Source organism: Arachis duranensis, chromosome 5 (genome assembly GCF_000817695.3).
Source record: "Arachis duranensis cultivar V14167 chromosome 5, aradu.V14167.gnm2.J7QH, whole genome shotgun sequence".
Lineage (NCBI taxonomy): Eukaryota > Viridiplantae > Streptophyta > Magnoliopsida > Fabales > Fabaceae > Arachis > Arachis duranensis.
This window is the reverse complement of record NC_029776.3, coordinates 103779447-103801035: the sequence shown is the minus strand read 5'-3', so window position 1 is coordinate 103801035 and position 21589 is coordinate 103779447. Positions and strand designations below refer to the sequence as shown.

Here is a 21589-nt window from a genome sequence, read left to right as displayed (position 1 = left end):
CAAATTTAAATTAATTTAATATTTTTGTTATATTTTAAAAATATTTTTATTCTTAACAAATTTAAAAAATTCTTTTGTTAATGATTTGATTATTCGAGAGCATTTTAATTTTAGTGGTTTATTCCTAAATATATATTGGATTAAACCAATAGAATTTCTTATTAATAAAAAAACATGATACTTATACCAACAATAGCAATAATATTATTAAGAGTTTAACTAACACGTAATTTAAAAGAATCTTGCAAGATATTTTTCTGGAATTACTTGTTAAAATATTAAAGGTATGGATTTTCTTATTATTAGTAAACTAGATATATAACTATTTATTTATTTTTCTCTAATAGTTAAGATTTTTATGATAAATAATTTAATGACTAATTATATTATGTATACACTAAAGCTATTACATTAATCATAATTTAAAATATATATTAAAAAATAAAATATACATTAAAAATAAAATAAACAACACATATATTTATATATACATATATAATAATTAATTTAATAACTAATTTTTAGTGTATACATAATATTTTTATTTGATAAAAAATTTACTAAAAAAAATATTTATTTTATTCCACATTTTATTTTAATTTAAAAAAAAGAGAAAATTTCTAATTTAATATAGAATTAAGATAAAAGCGGGTAGCGGGAATCGAACCCGCATCATTAGTTTGGAAGGCTAGGGGTTATAATCGACGTTTATTTATTTTTTTTTAATGTCTCTAATTCAAAACCGAACGTGAAACTTTTGTTTTATTCGGCTCCTTTACAAAAGGGATTCAAAAAAGAAGAAATACGGAACACGGAAAAAAGATTCCGCTAACCCATAACATCTATGTCAGCCTTTCTGTATGAATACATTGAAAACGCCTTGCTGTTTAGATGATTCCTATAAAAAAAGAGTATTTTTACAAATATACATTTGTTTTTTCTAGTTACTTTGTTCTCTATTTCTATTTGAAAGAATCTTTAGAAAAAAAAAATCAAATTTCCATCGAGCTAAAAAAAGGATATCAATGTCTCTAGTAAACTAGAGTAATCGTTTAATAGCTATTGTGCTTTAATTGGATTATATGATATTAGTTCTAGGTATGGAATCTTTTCGAGCTACTCTATTTCATTTAATTACTCATGCTTATTCAAAAACATTGTTATTCTTAGAATCTGGATCAATTATTCATTCAATGGAAACTATGGCTAGATATTCTCCAAAAAAAAAGTTAAAACATGGTTATTATGGATGGATTAACAAAACATACGTTAATTATAAAAACAGATTTTTTAATAGGTACGTGTAATAGAGTTTTTATCACTAAATATTATTTTTAGAATTTAATTTTTGTAATACTACAAAAATTTGTAGCAAAAAACAAACAAAAATAGATGAAAAGACTCAAAAACAAGTTTACCTTCAAGATCAAAAATTTTTTTTGGGTAAACGATATGCTAAAGATATTATCATTCATATGTATCTATCTAATGGCATAAAATCTTAAATTTTTACACTAAATAATTTTACGACAATTAAAAAGTTAAAAGTCTTTTAAGTTTTTAAAAGATGTATTGTAAAAACATTTTAAAACTTCCCAAACGGATAATCTTAATAATTGTTATCAAAAGATTATGTAATATTAATATTAACAAAATAATAACATAATTTACTTTTAATTAATACCGTAAACTTATGAATCCATCCTTTGATAAATATGGCTGTTAATTACCCTTCAAAATAACGCGTCAACGAAACCATTATTTTATCTTCAGGTCTAATTAAGGCTATAATTACAAGAGTTGTCCGATCCAAAAAAGAAAAAAAAAGCTAGAGAGAGAGAGCGAGATTATGTTTATTTTCATGTTTCAGATTTTTTTTTATTATAATTCATTTTACATTATATTACTTTTAAAAAATTTAAGTAGATAGGGAAAAACATATTAATAATTAACAGTTGATCACATTCTCTCGGACAAGAATTTTTTTGGAGATTTACTTACACTGATTAAAAAAAAAATCTATGGGTCTATCAAATTTCATCCCTCTAATAATAACAATGGAGGTTTGAATTACAGAAGGTTGTATATTTTGTGCCCTACCTTTTCTTGTTTTTACCAAATGGGGGCATCCACCAACTTCTGGTATGATACCAAAAGTGTGAATGAGGAAATAAAAGTGTGTGAGGGCCAAATAATAAGTAGCTACCTGCTGATTATTTATGGCTTTATTTATTATAAATCCATGTCTGCTCCAACTTTGAATCTATCTCTCTCTCTAGGGTTCCTGATTAGTGCTATTTTCATTTCCTAATTGAGCTATTTATAGTAATAACATATTCCCTCTCAATAATTCCTCTGTTCTTTGTACATATGAACAGATACTCCATTTTAAAGTGTGAAGCTTTCCAAGTATCTTTTTTTTCTGGGCTGTTCATCATATTTTTGTACAGTGTTTGATATTTTTCCCTGGGTTAATGTCTCCATAATCTCATTTTGGAGCTTGTGGGTACCACTGTTTTTGATAAAAATAGAATCTTTACTTCTGTTTTTATCTGGATTGTGGGTTCTCACTGTCCATTCCATTGCAAATTCAAGCATATATGTTTCCAGCTTCATATCTAGCTAGCTATAGCTGCTAGGAATATAAATAAAAACCCTAGCTTTCTTTCTCCGATCCTGTGTGAAAGAAAGAGAGAGAGAGCAGAAGGGAACCTTTCTGAGAAGCTTTAATAATTTCCAACAATTGCATGTGTGTTCTCTTTTTCCAACCTCCTTCTACAACCTCCATAGTTTGTGCTTGAAAGGGATTTTTCTTTTTCTTTTTCTTTTTCTTTTTTGAATAAATGAACAACCTACAACCTAGCTAGCTTCTTAGTTACTTTTTGAATAATTTAATTAATTAATTAATTTTTTTTGTTTTGTGGGGGTTTGTAGAAGAAGAAGATGGTGAGAGGAAAGATTGAGATGAAACGGATAGAGAATGCAACAAGCCGTCAAGTAACGTTTTCAAAGAGGAGGAGTGGGCTTCTAAAGAAAGCACATGAGCTTTCTGTTCTTTGTGATGCACAAATTGCTCTTATAATCTTTTCACAAAGTGGGAGGCTCTTTGAATACTCAAGTACTTCAGAGTAAGCCCTTACTTAATCACTTTATTTTCTTGCTTCATCAAGATTCATGTTAGTGTTTCATTCTTTTTATTCTTCTCCTAATTAATTAGTACAATACTACTACTTATATATTATATGGTTTAATCTTGGAGAAACTAAAGGCTTACTTTAATTTGCTCAAACTATGATACATGTGTTTTGTTGTGACTTGTGCTAAGTCTTCCTCAAATTAAACTACCTAGATTTGATGATCAAAGAACATGGATCTCATTAAAAAAAAGTGTGTGGCTTTCCGTTTATGGTAAGCTAACTACTACTGGTAATTACAAAAGTATATACACTAATTTAGAAATACTCAACACTTGCTAAATTGTAGTACTTAGCATTTGGTTGCTGAATAAATTGGAACTTGGAATACTCTGCTATGTAATTATTTCAATGCTCTCCTAATCAAATAAGGTCAAAAAAATGGTTTTTAAAATTTTTTTTTCTAAGATATTATATAGTGTATTTTTCATTATACATGTTTTAAGTGAGATTAAGAAAAAAATATGTGAAGAGCAAAGATATATTGTATTACAAAAGATCATCACCTTTTGCAACAATACTTGAGAAAAAAAAAACCTAAGATGACCTATTTTTATTGATGTTGAGTTAAGTTCTGCAATCTGCTCTGTACTAATTATATCTTTATCCTAAATATAACAAGTGCTGCATTCCAATATATACATTGTTGAAATCACCACAAGCCAATAATCTGACCTACTCTTAAAAGTAAGGGGTAAGAAACCTTATATAATATATACACAACTTTTCTTGTTTTTTTTTTTTTCTATAATTTGCTAGATTATCATTGATCCTTATTATGAAATTATTTATTTCAAAGAGACACATGCAAGAGTCTCTTGAGTTTTTAAGTTGAAAAGTGAATTATGGATAGGTCTTTTTTGTTTTATATTAAAATTCTATTTTTTGTTTAAAAAAATGAGAGTAACAATTTTATTTTTATTTAAAATTAAACTGAGAGTAACAATGATTAAACGTTATTTTTTAATTATAGAAATTTTAACATATTATGATTTTTTTGTCCAAAAAATTTAAACTTTTAAATAAAAAACATAAATAATATATAACAATGCTTACAAGAGAAGGAAAATGTAGATTAAAAAGGGAAAAAAAGTAAAAAATTCTACCATTCCATAGGATATATAACACCAAACTACTTCAAAAACTAACATGGACTAAAAGTCTGATTGATTTGTATTTGTAATTTTTTATTTTTAATACTGTGTGAAAAAATATTAAACAAAAAACTGTAAAATTATATATTTTATTTTATTTTTTACAAAATTCTTTAAAAAATATGAAAATAGAACTGCAATGAACTTGTAAACTAATCTCTTTTGTCCTTTGTTCTGATCTCTTATTACTTGAATATAAAAAAAACACTAATTAAAGTAGTAATTCATAGAACTATAGTACAATTATCCGCATTTTTTATGATAATAGTTCAGGAAATTGCATTCTCATCACGTCTTTCGAATACTAATTGAGACATACATGGTGGGAGTTTTGGCAGAACAAGAAAGGGGGGAACATGTTCAGGTGCTGCCATGTGTTCATGCGGTTTATTTTTCCCATGTCCAACTTTGCTCATTCTAAATTTCTTTCTTTAAACACTTGTTTTTTTTAATATAATTTAGAAAAACTTTCAAGTATACCAATATACTAGTGTTTTAGTAATTTTTAACAGTTGATCTTAATTATATCTTATATATATTTTTTGTAATTAAGATCAACGGTTAAACATTATTGAAACACGAGTATACTTGTACACTTTAAAGTTTTCCTATAATTTATTTTATGGCAATAACACATCTATGTATATATGTCTTTTCCCAACCTAGGAACTGGGAAGATATTGTAGCTATCTTTTTATTTTATAACTCTTAATAGTGTTCACTATTAATTCAGTTCCGTACTACATTGTGTGTTTTGATTTTGGCTCTGCTACTTAGTAGCAATGAAGAAGTTCTATGAAGCTATAATATCTTCAAAAAAGATCATACAATAGAAATAAAATAGTGGGGGTAGATAGGCCTACAATGGGTATGTAGCAGCAAGATTTCCAAATCTAGGGTTTTGACATATACATTTCCTATCTCAATAGATCTTCAATTAAGAGGCTATATAATCTAAGTGTTGCAATGTAGGCTTTGTAGCCTTGAAGCACATGCATATTTCATTTATTTGCTTCTCTTTTATTGTATTATGTTTTCTTTCGTTAATTGAATGGAGGAAATTTTGTTAGATAATATATATGTACTTAAATGCAAGGCTAAAGTATTCATATTTACTTTAGAGGAATATAAAATTAAATCTGATGAATTTCTTCTTGTTTTTGTCTGAAATTCAACTCATATAGTCAGACTATTTTCTGTATGATAGGTGGAACATATATAATTTTTAAAACATAATATTATAATAAAAATGAATCACCAAATCAGTTATCATGTAATTGGATATATTTAAACATGTTTCATACATTTTCAATGTGTATTTTTGAGTAGTTATTTTTCCTCAGTGAATTGATTTTCTTTTTTTGTAATTTAAATGTTATATTTAAGCATTTAATATTAATTTTTGAAAATAAAAAATGAACCCATAAGATGTGATAAATCACAAATCTTGAATGTAAAAGGCTAGTTTTTTTTTAAAAGGTTAGAATCTACACATTTAGATTTAGCCCTAATTATTATAACAGGTTAATCCAATAGGTTTAGCCGTTTAGGTCATTCAGTGCATGGTGGGTCAATAGATCCCTGTTTTTTCAACTCATGCTGTAATAATATACTCCTTATTTTCATATTTTATGCTCCAACTTTTGTATCTCATAACATTCATGGAGAAAAAATGGATTAACCTGAACTTGGAGAATTTTTTTTTAATCGTATTAATTAACTGTATATCTTCATCATAGGAATGCCTGCAAAGTTTTTTGCTGACATTAATTAATAATATAACGTTCTGATTGCTTTGTTTTCAATAGCTACCTTTAATTTTGCACTAATATTAACAACTCACAGTATATATTTTTAATTTCTTTGAAATGTTTCAGCATGGATCAACTTTTGGAACGCTACCGTCAATATGTAGCAGATGATGGTCGTATCAATAATATTGGAGAATTCCAGGTATAGTAAAGAGAATATCTATAATGGTATAATAATTAAGTTACCATTTACCAATATATATAATATATATTGACTATAATACCTTTTAGTTCTTTTAAAATTTCAGGACTATTTTATAATATATAGTTTTATTTATTTGTAGCATGAAAACCTATATATTTCATCAAGACAACTATTTGGAGCTAGCAGCTAGCTACTCCTAATAAGTAATAAGCATGCGATATTGATATTCATAGCACATTTAATTTGATATGAAAGTGAAGATTATTAATAACACACGACCCGACCAATATATGATATTCATGTCATGCCATGCCATTAATTTTTTGTGATTATTAAAGATATAACTATTTATGTATTTTTTCGTCAATTTAAGTTTTTAGAAAAAGTAGTTTCATTAGACGGTATAAGAGTTTATTGGCATCTAGAGTAAATAAATTTATTAATGTGGCTGTTTTGTATTATTATACTTTCTCCTTCTTTAATTATCTGATTCTTTTTTATTTTTTTATTTTGTTACATTTTTAGTTTTAAGGAGTTATTAATTAATTTTTTTTCATTATAAATAAAAAAAGTTAGAAGAATAGAATTATGAATGGAAAGAGAAAGTAATATTAAGAATATTTTATATATAGTAAAAATTAAATTATAATGGATTGTAATAAAATTGTTTTATGCTTTGACATGCAGCAATTGGAATTTGATCCCCCAAGCTTGGCTAAGAAGATTGAACTTCTTGAGCTTTCTCAAAGGTCAATCCTGTGTTTAAAGACTAATCCGTTTATTGCTGTTGTTCATATTCTAATACTGAGCATTATATTCATTAATATTTGGTGTGCCATGAAATTTTAATTCATTGTTTGAATTTGTTAGGAAGCTAATGGGACAGGGCCTGAGCTCTTGTTCATTTGATGAACTCGTTGGAATTGAGAATCAGCTTGTGTCAAGCTTGCAAAACATTAGGCTCAAAAAGGTCATTAATAATTTACAACATTATATTATATTATATATAAATATAAGAACAAGACGTTCTTGATATAATTTAATGTATTTTCAGGCTCAGCTTTATAGAGAGCATATTGAACAACTACAAAATAAGGTACCTGAGCTTAGTTTGGATGCAAATTAAATGATACATCTTTAAAGAATTGAAAAAATGATGTATAAATTATTTTAATTAGGTTTCATGGTGGACATCTGACACATTTTTATGTATTGAATCCAGGAGAAGGATTTGCTCCTGGAGAATGCCAAATTAACTGAAATGGTGAGTTACCATTTTCTTTTCATGATTTATAGCTGGTTTGACAAATTTATTTAGAAAGGTATTTATAATTTTATTGTGTTTGGTAAATAAAAAAATAATACAAGTTAGAAGTATTTTGAAACAAAAATATTATGTTTACACTAAAAATTCGTTATTAAATCAGGTTTTATGTATTTATATATAAATAAATATGTAGTTTAATCTATTTTTAATGATTTTAGTAGCTTATTTTTGTATATATTTAGTATGGTTGATTTTGAAAGCACTTAAGAAAATATTTTTTAAAGTTGGTTTGTGTTTATTAAAATTAAAATATATAATATATATTTATATATTAATAAATATTTAAATTTATTCTCATATTAAAAAGTATAATTTTTGTCTCTAAAATTTTCAAAATATCTGCAAGGTTTAATTTGTTTCAATTTTGTTTCTAACATTTTAAATATGTTTCAATTATACGTTTGAGGGTAGGGGTGGCAATCGAGAGAACCTACAAGATGGCAGGCCTGCTAAATCTCTTTTTTTTATGAATTATTAAATATTAAATAATATATATAATTTTTCAACCATTTGAATAAATTTATAATTTCTAAAGACAAAAAAAGTTTTAATTTCTAAATTTACAAACAATAAAGTCTTTATAATTATAAATATGTAATAAACATAATTATAAATAAAGTTTTTTGAAACAAAATATAAATATTGTTCAAAATATATAATTAAACATCTTTAAGTTTATAATCAATCAAATATAAAATATAATTTAAAATATAATTTAGAACATTTTTAATTATTCACAACCTCTTGTAGATCAATAACACTGTAAAAATTTATAAAAAAATGGCCTTGACCAAAAAGACGTCTGGTTCGGTGGGACCTGTCCTGTCAAAATTTACGGATTAAGCGGTACGAGTTAGACATACTTTTTTAAGTTTGACAATTTCAAATTTTCAGTCAAATTCGTCTTTTTTAATGGGTTATGTGGGCTAAGCTGACGGGTTTACCTCTATTTGAGGGTTAACACTATTAATAGAGATGCTATTGTGACAATTATATGCTGACGTGTCACTAAAACGGGGTAACTCTCAGCTATTAACATGTCAGGGTAGTATTGTCATGTTATTTGTTACCCAACTAAGGAATATAATTGAAATATATTGAAATATAAAAGGAAAAATTGAAACTAAATGTTAAAGATAAAATGTGAATATTGAGGATAAAAATAGAATTTATTACTCTATTATTTTTTAAATAAAAAATATATTGATAATATTCTTAAAATATATCAGGTTTATTGAGATTTATTTTAATACAATAATATTTTTACTAAAAAAATTATGATAAGTACCACATATTCTTCTTAAAAAATGTATCATGTTTAATACATAAAAATAGCTTTGATGCCTTTAAAAATTTCTTTAGTAATACTTTTAATAATTTGCTAACAAACATGTGATTATGACAACTAATTAAGTATTATATTGTCTTATTAGTAAATTATAAAAAAATTATTTTTAAAAGTATTCAAGTGATTTTTATATAATAAAAGTTATATTTTTTAAAATATTTTTATATAATTTTCTAAAATTTTATAGTATTTATAAAAAAAATATTTTCAATAAAAGATATTATTATATTAAAATGAGTCTCAATAAAGGATATTATCAAAAACTTTATTGAATAGTATATTCTATTTTAATTTGTCTTAAATGTTTAAATTTTATTTTAATTTTATTATTGATCTTTGGTTTCAATATTACTCATGATGATTTGTTTAATTATATCCTGGACAATTTTACATTCCTACATTGAGAGGGTTGTTTTCACACAATTGTCAAGGCAGTATCTCTGTTAATAGTGTTAATATCTAAAAATGTAATTAAAAAATATTTAAAATATTAGAAATAAAATTAAAATAAATTAAACGTCTAGTGTATTTTTTTAATTTTTTTTCAAATTTTTAGACAAAATATATACTTTATCCATTAATTTATTGTGATCAAGTTTCATTTGGGTTCAAAATTCTCTTTAATTTATTGTGATCAAGTTTCATTTGGGTTCAAAATTCTCTTTCTATGTCTATTATAATCAATTTAAGCTATGAAATTTATTTCATCAAATGTATTTATTGAAAGTTATTTATCGTTTGATTCATCGAATATATATATTACAGTTTTTTTTTTTTTGATGATATGTATTACAGTTTTAAGAAGTTATTTTTTTCAAAAGAGAATTTTGATAAGCTGCGTGAAAAATAAAACCGTTAACTAAAGAAATGCTCTATTACATTGTAGGCCCAAGACCTAAACCCAATAACGTAGTGATAGTGTTTACATTTTTTTCAAATTATTATATTTCCACATGAAAAGCCCATTTATCCGAAGGTCATAAGATTATTCCCTGACAAAAAAAATCTAAAATTATTCAAAATAAAGACCAAAAACAAATATTCAAAAGAAAGAGAAAAACCCCAAAAGCATAAACTTTATCATACATGCACAAAAGAAAAAACTTCGTATTTGTTATTCAAAAATGTTCTGTAAATATTAAATATCATTCTATATGTATTTGTGTATTTATATGTTTCACGCATTTTTAACAAAATAAGTCACTGGAATAGTCAATTATTTTTTAGCAAAATAATGATTTTTTTTGTGTGTGTATTGTTAGCTAGGAGTTGTAGGACTAAGATCATGATTGGCTATTATTAGATCCAAATTTATGATAAGTGCAACAAACTATTTTTGTTGATGGCATAGTGTGTGCAAAGAAAAAAATCAGAAGAGCAATGGGGCAAACAGAGAGGCGCAACATTATCCCCTAGTCCAAGTAACCAAAGTTCTGTTCTTGTGGAGACTGAATTGTTCATTGGACTTCCTGAATGGCGCTAGGCGCTAACTACATTACCCTAAACTGTTTAGCGGCGCCCAATCTAGTCGTGGGTGACTAACTGCCGCCAAGCCGTTTTGTGGCGGTTCAAACCGCTACGAAATTCTCTCAGAACCGCTGCAATCTGCCGGTTTTCATGTAGTGCTAGTGCAACATATTATATTAATTCACTAGTATTGTACTATCATTTTGGAAGAAAAGAAGATCATCCTCAATAATGTGTCATATATCATGCTTTCATTTCCTAGTGATGAAGAAAAAATGTAGTATATATATATATATATGCCGCGTTTATTATTTGCTAAAATTTTTCATTGTTGTTACCTAGGTCTGTTTTGATTCCCTCCCTATTCTTGTTGTAAGTTTTAAGTAACCAAGGACAGACATAATAAAAACAAGGTGTGTTGTATCGTATTATTGTATGTACCTATATATGTATGCTTACATGATGATTATATTATTTGTCACGTCCATTATATATATTCTCTCTCTCTCTCTCTCTCTCTCTCTCTCTCTCTCTCTCTCTCTCTCTGTGTGTGTATACTTTGGCAACCCTTGAAGCAAGACAGAATTATTAATGTTTGTTCACTAGATAGATATACTAAGATTGAGATTTAATTTGTGTCAATCATGATGATGATATGGGGTGTTTGAAAATATTCCTTTCACGGGGACAATAATGATAGCAAGAAGCTTGTTATCTACATCATCAATCTGGTTACAAGGAGAATGATTTCTTGACAAACTTTATTCCTGAAATCTTCCTATGTTTTTCCACCTCAAAAAAGACATATAATAATTGAAATGTACGGTCACTCGGACGGTAAACGTATGCTACTAGCCATTTGTATTTATGTATGCACAAATAAAAGAAAAAATATTTTCAGTTTTTCATGGAAAAGTTAAAATGGTTTTCAGTGAAAGCTCCTATTTATTTTTATTATTATTATTATTATTATTATTATTATTATTATATATAGAGGTTGTTGTTATTAGAGTGGTACAATCGGAAGCATGACATTCTGGTAGTGAGAGTGTTACAAATAGTATTGTTTTCAGTTGAAAATAATGTTCTACTACTAATCAAATCATCGTTCACTTTTTTTTTTTCGGTCATGATCATCATTTATTATGTTTTTTGTATCAATTATGTTACATTTACACTAAAATCAATCACTAGTATATAATATATGTTGGAATATAAAATATATATTGAAGATGAGTTAACACATATAACATGATAGTTGATTTTAGTATACAAATAACATTTTTGTTTTGGTGCACTGACATTATAAATTTTTTTATATAATTGTCTAGTTCTATCCATTCTTTTGAATAACATGTGATCAATATAAAATATAGTTAATTTTTGCTTATACGACGTTATGCAATGGAATGGAACTACTTTACTCTCACGGGTGCATTAAACTTAAATTTATTTAATAAATAAATTTATGTTGCCACTTATAATAATCCTTTTTTTTTTAATTTTGAGGTTGGGGGTTGTGAAAAATGCTACTGTTTGAGTGTTTGGGCTAGTAACAGAGAGGGACTTGGGCTACGGTGACCCATCTAATTGGACTAAGTTTAATAAGAGATACCAATGTTTATTAAATTGCTGACCAAAACAACACCAAATAAAAAATTTTGATATTGAACAAAACGAGTGATATATTTTAACATGATAATTTTTAGTATTTTTTAAAATTATGGGAGTACACAAATCGGAGGGTCTGATTTGTGTTAAAAATTGAAAAAAGTCAGAGTACACAACTCAGATCATGCGAGTTCTTTGGTGATGAAATTTTGCTTTACAAATCGCATGGTCTGATTTGCAGCTGATGGAATTTGAGATTTGAAGCGTGGAATTCGGACCCTCTGTTCTTCTTGTTCTGGGTAATTTTGTTTTTACATTTTGAGGGAAACAACTCGCAGGGTCCGAGTTCTGCTTCTTCTGATCCCACAACGAGATGAAGTACCCCTCCTCCCCATACGCGAGTCCAACACTTCCTTTGCTTCCATATTCAAATTAAATTTCCGCAAAATTTGCATAGTATTTAATTTAAAAAGGTATAGGTAGGACAGAACTGCACATTAGTAATCATTGAAAATCATAATAAAAAAAAACGTGTTAAAACTTGAAACTTTTCAAACCCTTCCAATAATAATGCATCCTCGCCTTTCACACTACAGGAGTTCATAAACTTATTGCTTTGTTAGATTTCATAACCTAACGTAGCATATAGTTTGGGTCGGATTTGATTTAATTTGCATTAACATGGAACATACAAGAGAACCCCCCAGATTGAATAAATAATGATATGTCTTTTAAGGCTCCAAAATTGAGAGCATATGAAATTGCCTTTTAAGGCTGGAAAATTGAAAGAGAAGAATGTAGGTATACATAGAGAGGACAATACTAAAAGACAGAAAGATGCAATTATGAAAATCTCTGTGATTGTAATGTTGTCGACCAATGTATACCACATTAAGACCCTACACCCATCATATAATTGAAAAGGTACCATAGCCATATACCCATAACTTATTATATAACAGACGCTCCTCTTTTCTCATATCTTTCAATGCCTTGTCATCTTCTTTAACTCTACACTTCTCCAAACCTACCTACATAGTTACCACTTTCAATTTCCATCTCAATAATGTTGCCTAAAATGCCACATAGTAATATCTTTCTCTACAAAAATTAAAAGATGCTTCAAATAATTAAAGAACCACTTTGAATTTTAATACTATATATATGGTCGGCTTCAACTGTGAATTGTGTATACATCAATTTTTGTCTTAGGATGAAATTTGTTACGATAACAATGCAAAAACTCAAATCTAAATCTAAAAATTTTTATTCAGGTGCATTATATAAATTTACCTATGAATCACAGCAAAATCCACAGCTAATATATTATTTTTATGTTAGATATAATTATATAAATAGATATATTTCTAGGATTCTAATATTTTATATATTCAACGTAAAATAATTAATTTCGAAGTACTTTTATAAACATTCAAATAACCTAAATAATATATACAACATTATTAGCCGATTTGTTTTTTATTGTAATTTTTTATTTTATTTTTGGAGAATTTAGGACGTAAAATTTAAAATTTAGGATTTAAAATTAAAAATTATAAAAATTAATTGAAGTTAGCTACAAAATATTAGCTCTTTAATTGAACTCAAATTTTAATTTAAAAAATGGACTAAAAAACTAGGTATGTTTTTGTAAAAAAAAAAAAAATACTTTGATTTCATACGTGTATAACAGTAAATTATTTCGCATCATAATTTCAAAATGCAAACTCAAAGTGGTATGAGGCAAAAGAAAACAAAATGTGTAAACAAAGAAAAATGTATGGTTATGGCTACATCATCTGAAATCATATGGTAGCCACTCACAAATACCGATTCTTAATACAGTATATTATTATATTAGGAGAATAATTTTGTTAGATTTTCCATTTTTATTTTTATATATTTTTGTTCAACCCCCCGCGAAACAGGATCACTTCAAATTTTGAAGCAGAGTTAGTGTTTGTGTTGTCTCTTTCTCTCTCTTCAATTTAGATAATAACATAGGATATTGATTTGAGTATGGGAGCAGTGTGTAAGATGGGTCAGGAATAATGTAAGGAGGAATCTGCAAAGTTTTGCGCAAAAATTGAATCTTGCTCTCAAGATGACCTCATGTGCTCTCATTCAAACACAAAATATTATTAATATAAATAAAAAACTATATCTTATAGCTTATTAAACTATATATATCTCTAACATAATATAACGGATAAGATAAAGATAGATGTTCCTTTTCAAAATACAACACCCCATTTTTATATTGAGACATAAGTTATATTAAAATTATATATACATATTCTTTTGTTGTATTATGCTCTCTTCAGAGATTTGGAAATTGTACAAGTAATAAGGTGGATGTTAAAACACAGAATAGTACAGTACATACATTTTCACAAACTTTTTTGCATTGCTTATTTTGTTATTATTCAATTCCCATGCTGTAAAATTAAAATACTACTTGCCCTCTAATGAAATATGAGAAAATTTCACCAGGCAGCAATTTTTTTTATTAATTTTAGCTAGTATTTATTAGCCAATATAAATGCCAAATTACTTTTAATATTGATTTACGTATGTAAATTTTAATAAATATAGATAAAAATTATATTGATTTATGTATATAAATTTTGATAAATATAGATATAAATTATGTATTTTCTGTATACAAAATTCTATAAATATAAGTACAAATTATTATTAACCAAATAATAATCTAAAATAATAATATTTATTGATTGTGTACTGTTGATGAAATATAATTCAACATTATATATTCTTCACAATTATGTGAAAAAAAAATATTTAAAAGATTTTTAATTGCAAGGATTCACGTGCTATCTATATATCTCTATGAAAGTTCATAAGCTTTAATATAAATAAATGAACACAAGTTTAATTAATAGTATATATCTAAGCAATTGACAACTTAATTTGGAAATTGAATTAGTAATTTGCTGGTCCATATATAATTAATTATAAGGCCACATATTGGGACCACTATTTCTACAACCCCATTTCACTATATCGAAAAGGACACCACATTTTAATTTATTTTCTCTCTTTCTGACTATGTGAGATGAATTGAAAACTATAGTGTAGTAGTGTCTCATCAAAAGAGAATAAACAAAATTTGAATAATAGCATGGGGCTTGTGTTAGTGGTCCCTTTCAATTTTTACATGATTACCATTACCACTAGCTAGTAACAATATATAACTAAGATAGTATGTAACAAAGAAAAATAATGTAGTAGGTTTTTTACTTACAATTGTATATATGTCTTGTTTTTTAGACCACACGACAAGGAGATGGCAATTTTCCAAATAGGTTCACCTGTCGGAGAACCTGCAAGTACTACTTTGTGGGTCACAAATAATTCAAGGAACTCCATTATTTCCAATTTTGGGTCTAAATTGAGATCAGATCAGATATATGCATGAGATAATTAATTAATAAAGTTCATGACTTGTTTTAATTTAAATAAAGGAATTGAGCAAAAAATTTGTTTTTGTTTGTTGGTGAATGATTGATTAATGTAGCATAGAGGTAAATCAAATTATTTAAATGGACCAATATCCTCTTTTTAATTATGTTACGTTGGTTTTGAACATGATCATCATCCCTGTGAAAAGAAAGAAAGTAAAAACAATAAAATTTACCCAAACTGGGTTGAACTAAAATTTTTTAATTAATTTTGTCCAAATTAAAAAAATCAGGTTTATCGATAATTTATTTTGTTTTTGACAATAAAAATAGCTATTAATACATTAGACATGAGTTGTTTTACTAAAAATTTTTAGCAATAATTAACAATTGTCCATAAAAATCTTTTTAATAATCGCAAAAAGTACATCATTCTTATTATAACATATAGTAACAATAATAAATATATTATAGACGCAAAAATATTTTAGTGACTATTATATTATTGCCATTCAAAATAAATTTTGTTGCAGTGAATCGACTCAACTCGAAGTCATTTGATCTTAGTTAGAGTTTGTTTATCTCAAAGCTCGATTTTATTAAAATTTTTAACATGGTTTGTAAGATTTTACATAGTTAATTTTATATTATCTACCAGATGTTTTTTTAAAAGGAAAAACAAACCATACCAATAATGTTTTGTCTTAAAATTTATGGGCAAATACGATACTAAAGCATTTTATAGTTTATCACTTGATTCTCTTCAAAAAGTTTAAGCATCCCCTAATATTTGCAATGAAATTATTTAAGTGAATATTCAATTCTGGCATTATTGATGATGAGTTGTTGTATGGAAGAGGACGATGGATGAATAGAATACTCCATAGATCACAAAGGAAGAGAGATTTAAAAATGAATGAGGTTCTCACATTATTTCTGACAGTGTTGTGGCCCAGGTTAAGAATCAGTCTCGGTCAAATCCTTGTCTGTGTTGATGATATGGTCCAGCAAAAAATTATTGTGTCCTCTATTGATTAGATGCCTCATGTTCCTCGTTACATAATACATATTTTGTTGATGAAAGCAAGGAGCCAATGATCATCACAACTCCATACTAATTAACTATTGCCAATCAATATTTTTCATAAAATTAGTTATTTCAAAATTTTAAAATTGATACCGAAGATAATATTAATAATTATAACTCAATCTCTTTTAAATTTATTTATTTGTGCATATGCTTTTTTTTTATTTACCTTATGCTATATTTTTTCACTTTTAGAATTTATTAAAGAGGACTATTAGAGGCCAGTAGAATTTGTGATATTTAATCATCAATTAACCATCATCAATTTTTTTAATGGTGTGAGATGACATCTAATAGTATAAGATTAATCATTTTTTTTTTATGGTTAAGTATTGGCCATATTTCAACAAAAGTGCTGACCCCTAAACTTTCTCTTTATCAAATATCAAACATACTCTTGACTTTTTGAACAGAACTCTAATACTATATTACAAAAGTATTCATTTAATTTTTTTCTATTTATATCTCTTGTGAACATAGTGCATTTAACAAATTTTATAAGCATGATGATTTTCTATTTCATGTTAATAGAATTTGTGTACCGACGTATTTTATTAGGGATTTTCTTGTTCTTGAGTAATATAGTAAAAATTTGATGAGTCATTTTAATGTGTATAAGACTTTGAATATATTATCTGAATATTTTTACTGACTCCATATATATAGATATGTTAAAAAACTTTGTACTAAATGTATTGCATATAAACAAAGACATAGAACTCTGATATCATGTCATGGAACTACTCATTTTAAAAATTTAAACTTATAAAAAAAATTATTAGTTAACAATTGTTCAAATAAATATTTATTTTGGACAAAAAATGAATGGTATTTATTTCAATTTTATGTTTTATAATAAAAAAATACTAGATTGTAACACCCTAACTTTTAGCACCTCATGATCGCACTAAAAGTCAGAGTACTACGTACTTACCTTTATTCCTTTAATAATTATATACTATGCTTATTTAATATTGAGTCTTCGCGAGTACGAACCAAAAGTTTAATGAAGAAAACGGAAAAATTTTACTTTTAATCACTTAATCACAAAGATATATATATATATAAAAACACCAAAATAATAAACGACGAGGGAAAATTAAATTCTAAAAACTCAACTTGTGAAAATCATATTTTATGTTCCTGTAGCTCCTCAATAAACCTTTGCACCTGTAGCTGAAAGGGGTGGAGATAAGGAGTAAGAACTGGAGAGTTTTTAGTAGGGTCGGGGTTAGAAGTTAAGTTCATTTTGCTATTATTAACCAACCGCAATTAACAGCAGAATACATATAAGCATAAATAATAAAAGAACACAAAAGTCAATCAGTCACGCAGCACACACACAATTACAGAATTATATAACACAAAAATATGCGCAAACAAGCATGATGCATGTCTATCCCTAGTGCAGGTAATGAGCTTACGAATCTCAAGAAATCGAACGCTGAAGGTTTGTGTTCCATGGAAATTTCTCTCTGTCTTTCTCTTTCTTTTTTCCTCTCATGGCTTCGTTGAAAAATCAATGAAGAAGACTAAGGGTTAATTATGATAATGTATATTAGGGAGGGTTGGGTGTCACTAAAGGGCCACATGTTATCTTCTTAAACTGGTGAGTCTGAATAAATATCTTAAACGGATAATTATAAAAGTTGGATATATTAAAACACAAGTAATAATATACATGAGTTATTAATATAAATGACATTAGCAACATAACAATAAAAGATATACGGCGAAGCATTAACAAAGCTATGTTCTCCAAAAAATACCGATATTTATTCATATCGGCGGATATTGAACTCGATAATAATATTATTAACTAAACTTTGTTTTTAAATAAAAATATCAATTACTTAAATTAAAATATATATAATTTTTATTATTTATAAATTGATAAAATTATAGTTTTAATTATGTAAAATATTTTGTCATAATAATATATATATATATAATGTTTATGTTAATTTTACTGATCATGTTCTTATTTCCTGTACATATTAAATAAATCTGTTTAGTTTTGAATTCAATTAGGTTTAGAAATTTTTGGGTTGGTGAGTAGAAATTTAAAAAAAGTTACTTTGGTATCAGAGTCAGATGAAAAAGTAGGAATATTATTATTATCATTAGACTATTTCTGAAATTCATGGATCTGAAAATTATGTTCATGTTAATTTTACTGTTCATGTTCTTATTTCTTGTACATATCAAACAAATCTGTTTGGTTTTGGATTCAATTAGGTTTAGAAATTTCTGGGTTGGTGAGGCTAAAAATTCAAAGAAAGTTACCTATATATATATATAATCTGAATTTAATTGAACTTAAATAGTAATAAAATTAATTTAATTACTTATAATAAAATAATTTTTAAAATAAGGAACTCTAATTTATGAAATAAATTATAACTTATTTATATTTATATTTTTAAAATTGTGGGTCGTTATATTCTACCCACCTTATAAAAATTTTTGTCTTCGAAAATTGTTATATTAAAATAAGTTCGAACTCAAACAAAAGAAAATAGGATCCATGAATAAAAGTACATGTAATTAGATTTACAGGCTAACAGAGGTACATAGGGACAATAAGGTTTGGTCAGAAAATAATCATATAATATTCTGGAAAAATCCAAAGCAAGAAATTCCAATGAAGATAATGAAAGAAGAGATGGCATGAGTTCGTGTAGCACGAATAAAGAGTATACATCGAAACGAATCCTTAAAATTTAACTTCTAACGTTTCCAAACCCCGTGATTTGCATAACCTATTACTTCTATTTCATCTATGATAATCCATTAGTGTTTTCGTATACACAAATCATCAGTATTAAGTTGGCCAGACCTAATACCATGAGAAATGCAACGGTCGACTAACAGCATTAATCAATAGACAATCATGCATCTGAAACTCAAATTCTTGTCACTAGGGCAAGTTCTACTGCATGATAGACACTCAGAATATGCAGTGAAGCATAGTCAGTCCATTCCCAAGGCTCCAACGAGAACGAACTACTCTGATACCATAATGTAAAACCCTAACTTTTAGCACCTCATGATCGCACTAAAAGTTCGAGTGCTACTTACCTCTATTCCTTTAATTATATACTATGTTTATTTAATATTGAGCCTTCGCGAGTACGAACTGAATAATAAATGACGAGGAACAAATAAATTCTAAAAACTCAACTTATGAAAATCATCTTTTATGTTCCTGTAACTCCTCAAAAAACCTTTGTACTTGTAGCTGAAAAGGATGGAGATAGGGAGTAAGAACTGGAGAGTTCTTAATAGGGTCGGGGTTAAAAGTTAAATTTATTTTGCTATTATTAATCAACCGCAACTAACAGTAGAACATATATAAGCATAAATAATAAAAGAACACAGAGGTCAATCAGTCACGCAGCACACACACACAGTTACATAGCACAAAGATATGCGCAGACAAGCATGATGCATGTCCATCCCTAGTGCAGGTAATGAGCTCATTTGTCGGTTTCGACCCGCACCCGACGCAATCCAACTTGCAAGTCAGATAAGACATTCTAGCGGCATAACCTCTGCAAGGTTCCAAACTCTTGCAGGCGCTAATTCTTCAGTTGAATTATGCTGAACATGACCTCTGCAAGTACTTGTAGGCGCTGATTTTCCAGCTGAAGCATGTGCCCCTTTCTCCTGGAAGCCATTCCATATTTACAGGCGTCTCTACACAATCATTCACATACAAAGCCCACGGCTTAAAATTTTTACATCGGCACCATAACTATTTACTTTTCGTCACCCTCTTATGACCTTTCAATTATTCTCATAATCACACGTGCCGATTTATCTTCTCTTTTTTTTTAAATCAAAACCACCTTTTTGTGCATTCTCCAAAATCTTTGAAACAATTTCACTTAAAACAATTCTTCTTTTAAAAGACGAAGAAAAATCATTTATTAGTTAAATGTCTCAGCAAGGCATCTAGACTTTATGGGAGCAACAACCAATCTCATTTCCTTAAGTTCATTAGAAATCCTTTACAATCATTGTTTTCTTAAATTGAATTCAATCAAATAAAGATTCTAAATAAAATCAAAATCAAATCATTCAAATCAGAAGTTCCGAACCAATTTCAAAACCAAAACCAATCCCAATTTCATCTTTAAAACTAATTCTTTAATTTTTTTCAAGACATCGCAAAACGAAATCATTCGATCAAAATTCAATTACTTTAAAAGTTCACAAAAACTCCTCCGAATGAAATTCTTAAGTCAAATACAAAACATAAACCCTTTTCATATTTAAATCAACCTTAAAACATAATACTTTTCTTAAATAACTTAAAACCATAAAATAATTCTTTTCTAAATAAATCGAACTCAAAACATATACTTTTCTTAAATGAATTAAACTCAAAACATAACTATTTTCTTAATAAATCAAAAATCAAATAATAAAATTTCTCAAATCCAATCTTTTTCTAAATAACATTTCAAACAAAGCCTCGGATTTTATAGAAATTTCGGCAGCATCTCCCCTAAAACTCAGACTTTGTCACCTTTCTCGGGTCCCACCCAAACCATTTCTCAAACTATTTCATATCATTTCCAATAACTCAAAAAACCATTTCTAATATCAAAACATTTATAAAATCGAACCAATTAAAAATCAAACCGCTTCCAAAATCAAACCATTTTCATATCTCAAATCATATCACAATTCATCAATTCATTTCTTATTAAATCTCAATGTCATCATCAAATTTTACCAATTTCACTTAATTACCAACAACATTCCAGCCCCGAATTTCTCAAAATAATTTGGTTCTTGGCTGCACTTAAACAAACCAAACTCCAAACTAATCACAAATATCAATATATCACAAAAAATCAACATAAATTCAGTCAAATTCAATTAGCAATCAATCACAACATCAATTCACTTATCCAATACCAATTTTACCATTGAAAATTTACCAAAATCCTACTTCTGTACGAAATCAAAATACTCAAAACTCTAGAGAAACTTTTCGACCGAGCTGCTGAAG

General features: G+C 27.1%; 1 protein-coding gene across 5 annotated transcripts; it reads left to right on the top strand.

Moving 5' to 3' along the window:
* Positions 1 to 2070: 2070 nt before the first annotated feature.
* LOC107491010 (MADS-box protein AGL42-like) lies at positions 2071 to 10878 on the top strand. Of its 5 annotated transcripts, none has more exons than XM_016111794.3 (8): positions 2071 to 2142; positions 2935 to 3128; positions 6226 to 6301; positions 6992 to 7053; positions 7175 to 7274; positions 7359 to 7400; positions 7527 to 7568; positions 10331 to 10878. In XM_016111794.3, exons 2-8 carry the CDS (start codon positions 2944 to 2946, stop codon positions 10460 to 10462), a joined length of 639 nt encoding a protein of 212 aa, XP_015967280.1. In that variant the 5' UTR covers positions 2071 to 2142; positions 2935 to 2943; the 3' UTR covers positions 10463 to 10878. The 5 variants fall into 5 exon arrangements, with proteins under 5 accessions (XP_015967280.1, XP_052117422.1, XP_020999118.1 ...); XM_052261462.1 differs by lacking the exon at positions 2071 to 2142 and adding an exon at positions 2158 to 2176; XM_021143459.2 differs by lacking the exon at positions 2071 to 2142 and adding an exon at positions 2204 to 2325.
* Positions 10879 to 21589: the final 10711 nt, after the last annotated feature.

Coding starts and splice junctions, on each gene's coding strand:
- LOC107491010 (XM_052261461.1), top strand. CDS start 2,371: ATGAACAGATACTCCATTTTAAAGTGTGAAGCTTTCCAA. Junction 2,410..2,934: donor TAAAGTGTGAAGCTTTCCAA/GTATCTTTTTTT, acceptor GGGGGTTTGTAG/AAGAAGAAGATGGTGAGAGG. Junction 3,129..6,225: donor GAATACTCAAGTACTTCAGA/GTAAGCCCTTAC, acceptor GAAATGTTTCAG/CATGGATCAACTTTTGGAAC.